Here is a 4,562-nt window from a genome sequence, read left to right as displayed (position 1 = left end):
TCATGGCTTGGTTTATGCGCTGACATGCACTGTCAACTATATAGACAGGTGTGTGCCTTTCCAAATCATGTCCAATAAATAGAATTTACTCCAATCATGTTGTAGAAACATCTCAAGGATGATCAATGGAAAAAAGGATGCACCTGATCTCAATTTTGAGTCTCATAGCAAAGGGTCTGAATACTTATGTAAATAAGCTATTAAAAAAAAAATATATATATATATATATATAAAATAGCAAAAATGTCTAAAAACCTGTTTTCGCTTTGTCATTATTTTGTATTGTGCGTAGATTGATGAGGAAAACAATATTTAATCCATTTTAGAATAAGACTAATGTAACAAAACGTGGAAAAAGTCAAGGGATCTGAATACTTTCCGAATGCACTGTACGTTAAGCAGGCATTGATTGCTAATGCGTTTTCAAGTGTAACACCCTACGAAAACACAACCCGCAGACACACAGAAATACAGAGGCTGTCACCCATCTATCATATAGCCAAAGACATGACTCATATCTACACTTACTGTAGTARGTTTACATGCACACTAGTAATTCTATATTAAACTGATTATGGCACTAGGCCGAGTATGGCATTAGACACGTAAACACCTTACTCTGCTTACCTTAATCTGCCTAAATCATACTCAAAGTAAGTGTACACCAATTAAAAGCACAAGCTTCCTTCTTCTTTTGTGCATGTGACGCATGAACATTAAAACCAAGAATGAAGTGAGTTCGGAAAAACTGAATGCATTAATCTTAGAAATTGTTTTTAAATAGAAACTTTATATGTRCGAACTCAGAATCAAATAGGCTACCCTGATTTCAGATGTATCCATGTAAACAGGATCATTAGGGAAATCAGTATTCTTGCAAATAATGTAAATGTTTAAATCTGACTATTCACAATAATCATATTATTGTGTGCATGTAACTGTAGACGTCTTCAAGAAGATTATTTTTAAAAACTGGACAGGAGATAAAAGACTGCATTTCTCCCAAGTCGCCATGCCAACACTATATAACAAAATGAAGGGAGAAGTTGAAACAGAGTTCACACGTTGTTTACAACCGACTTGATGAGTAGTTTCAACTGAAAGGTCGGTGCTTGCAAACATCATAGGCTTCTTCCCCGGAGATCACACATGAGAAAACATCACTCTGGGTTTGAGAGAAGCTTTAGTCACCTGGGGCCTGAATGAGGAGCAGCAAGTCTGAATTACAATAAAATGGCGCAAACGCGGTAAAGGCCATCGCGTTGATGACTGGACCAAACGCGGTAAAGGCCATCGCGTTGATGACTGGACCAAACGCCGGTAAAGGCCATCGCGTTGATGACTGGACCAAACGCGGTAAAGGCCATCGCGTTGTTGACTAGCCAAAGCGGGTAAAGGCCATCGCGTGTTGACTGGACCAAACGCGGTAAAGGCCATCGCGTTGTTGACTGGACCAACGCGGTAAAGGCCATCGCGTTGATGACTGGACCAAACGCGGTAAAGGCCATCGCGTTGATGACTGGACCAAACGCGGTAAAGGCCATCGCTGTTGACTGGACCAAACGCGGTAAAGGCCATCGCTTGTTGACTGGACCAAACGCGGTAAAGGCCATCGCGTTGAATGACTGGACCAAACGCGGTAAAGGCCATCGCTTGGTGACTGGACCAAACGCGGTAAAGGCCATCGCGTTGTTGACTGGACCAAACGCGGTAAAGGCCATCGCTTGTTGACTGGACCAAACGCGGTAAAGGCCATCGCGTTGTGACTGGACCAAACGCGGTAAAGGCCATCGCTTGTTGACTGGACCAAACGCGGTAAAGGCCATCGCGTTGATGACTGGACCAAAGCGGTAAAGGCCATCGCGTTGATGACTGGACCAAAGCGTAAAGGCCATCGCGTTGTTGACTGGACCAAACGCGGTAAAGGCCATCGCGTTTGATGACTACCAAACGCGGTAAAGGCCATCGCGTTGTGACTGGACCAAACGCGGTAAAGGCCATCGCGTTGATGACTGGACCAAACGCGGTAAAGGCCATCCGTTGATGACTGGACCAAACGCGGAAAGGCCATCGCGTTGTGACTGGACCAAACGCGGTAAAGGCCATCGCGTTGATGACTGGACCAAACGCGGGTAAGGCCATCGCGTTGATGACTGACCAAACGCGGTAAAGGCCATCGCTTGTTGACTGGACCAAACGCGGTAAAGGCCATCGCGTTGATGACTGGACCAAACGCCGGGTAAAGGCCATCGCGTTGATGACTGGACCAAACGCGGTAAAGGCCATCGCGTTGATGATGGACCAAACGCGCGTAAAGCCATCACGTTGAATGACTGGACCAGACTCCAATGTTTTGGTCACAGGCTACACCTTGCAATCAGTAGGCTACGTGTTAGATGTTTTTAAAGCAATTTGACTTCATTTAAATTATAACAATGATTGGGCCTACTTATACATAATTACACAATCATAAGCTTTCTATTCCATCGGTTAATATGTAGGTGCAATAATCCTATCTGCTATCATATGTATAACAATATTGGAAAACARTTGTTTAATTTGTTTTTTATTCAGTTAGCACGGTATGTATTAATTCATATTATCTCATTTTAGAAGTGATGTTCTCTACCCAGACACTTGTATTAACCATGGCTGATGGAATTACCACGCTTTAAAAAAATCGCAATTCATAATCGCAATATRTGGCCCAAAACATGTGCACTTAGATATTTTGTCCAAATCATGCAGCCCTATTGTATTCTCTGATTGCTTCTGTAATTCAAAARTCATGACTCCTACCGGTAGGCCCAACAACTGGGCGAAGAAATTAGAGCCCAGGTCAGCGATGACGACATAGAAGGCAATACAGGTCCCCAACATCAGACCTATCATACTGTAGAGGAAGAGGGAGAGACATTCAGATATTAGCATTTGATCAAGGCTCTAAAGACACAAGATATACATCACAACAGTATTGGCTCTCAAAGGAAAGGACACATACCTGGTCTCCACCAGTGTTTTGCCTGGTTTGCCATAGGCATGGAAAGCTAGGCCAGCATAGGTTCTGCGTTTYGTGCTGTTAGCCGTGTGGACCAGAAACATGCACGACTGGTGGGTCATCCACGAACAGAAGAACAGCAACAAAGTCCCCAGCACTATCCCACACTAGAGCGAGAGAAYCAGAGACAGAGGGTTATTTCAAAACTGCAAATATGGCAACTCTGTCATACACATTTCATATTGACAGGGGCATGATGGGGGCCTAAAACTGCAATTCGGTACAAAGATGTCAAGATCAGCATAAAGCATGAGGTGCACAGCCTGTATAATGCACCTGTTAAGGCGCGTGGAAAGGTAAACACCGAACAAATGTTCACGCATTAACTGCCGTCACACCAGTAGCTTATCGAGTTCAAAGTCGCTACACACGATAAGATAAACTACCTCTGCAATGGAATAATCGTGTGACCGGTATAAGATAGCGGAAACCGTACCTGTTTGAAACAGAACGGCATGGTCAGAACGCTCACTCCAACGATGCTGTTGACCACGTTCATGATCAAACCCCAGTTTGAAGCCCCCGCCGTCATTTTGAATGGTTAGGTTTTCTTCACCACACAAAAAKCGCTCAATACTACGTAGAGAAATGACCACGGTAAAGTGGCGGCCGTTATTTGGTCCAAGTAACGATGATGACAGTAGTTGACAGTAGTTGAATCCGTCTGCTTTGCTTTTTCCAAAGCGTATCCTTTTCAAGAGTTATGTGACGTGGCGCTAGTAGGATAGCTAGAGAAACCAAAACATACCGAACAGGCAAACTAGATCATTCAGCTAAAATACATGTAGCTATGTATATTTAATTTCACGAAATAAAATACGTTTATCTGCATCGTGCATGTACGTTCAAAAGGAAAAATGGACAGCTGAAAGGAAATCGAGCTTTTGTTGTTGCAAAAACTTTGTTCAACACACACCTAACCTTAACAGTATTCGATTCCCTTGATGTTGAAGCTTATGTTATCATCGGTGACTCGTCCACTGGGTTAAAATAGACCGTTATCAATTTATATCCATCACATAACGCTATAAAGTTTTATGTTCATATTTACCATGAGATAAACAACTACAAAAGCTACGGAAATCACTATTTCCTGAACGTGTAAACAGGAAGTATGAATCTGGCTTTTACTCTTCTTCGTCTTTAAGGTTTTATGGCAGACTACARCTATTGGTGTATTGCCGCCACCTACTGTACGGGTACTGAACGAAAAATAAAAATATCCATTGCGGGAAAATACCAACGTCATATACAATACAAACAAAATAAATCGCCCAAATCCCCACCCCACTCCAGGTGCCTGTGTGGAAGGAACATTCATCGACAGGATTCCTTGTAATGCCTCTGCTTTACAATCGCGGAGTCCCGCACTCACAACGATGCCTATTTTCTCTTATTTATTCTTTGTTAGAGCTGTGCAGTTTATTACCAATGCACCTGGATCTTATTAGACCCAGAGATACTTTTGAGGACATGGGAAAGCCCTTTGAAATCGTATTAACGC

The 4,562-nt window shown here is 42.9% G+C and overlaps 1 protein-coding gene across 1 annotated transcript in view; it reads right to left on the bottom strand.

The window, feature by feature from the left end:
• Window positions 1-4,184, bottom strand: part of LOC111967963 (putative sodium-coupled neutral amino acid transporter 10) — a 36,765-nt gene extending 32,581 nt beyond the window's left edge. Inside the window, 3 exon segments of the mRNA XM_023993433.2 lie at window positions 2,800-2,893; window positions 3,002-3,165; window positions 3,495-4,184. Coding sequence (XP_023849201.2) covers window positions 2,800-2,893; window positions 3,002-3,165; window positions 3,495-3,590 — 354 coding nt within the window. The 5' untranslated portion in view covers window positions 3,591-4,184.
• Between the last annotated feature and the right edge of the window lie 378 nt (window positions 4,185-4,562).

This window comes from Salvelinus sp. IW2-2015, linkage group LG8, assembly GCF_002910315.2.
Source record: "Salvelinus sp. IW2-2015 linkage group LG8, ASM291031v2, whole genome shotgun sequence".
Taxonomy (NCBI): Eukaryota; Metazoa; Chordata; class Actinopteri; order Salmoniformes; family Salmonidae; genus Salvelinus; species Salvelinus sp. IW2-2015.
The sequence above is the reverse complement of the archived record's forward strand: the minus strand, read 5'-3'. Positions and strand labels throughout refer to the sequence as shown.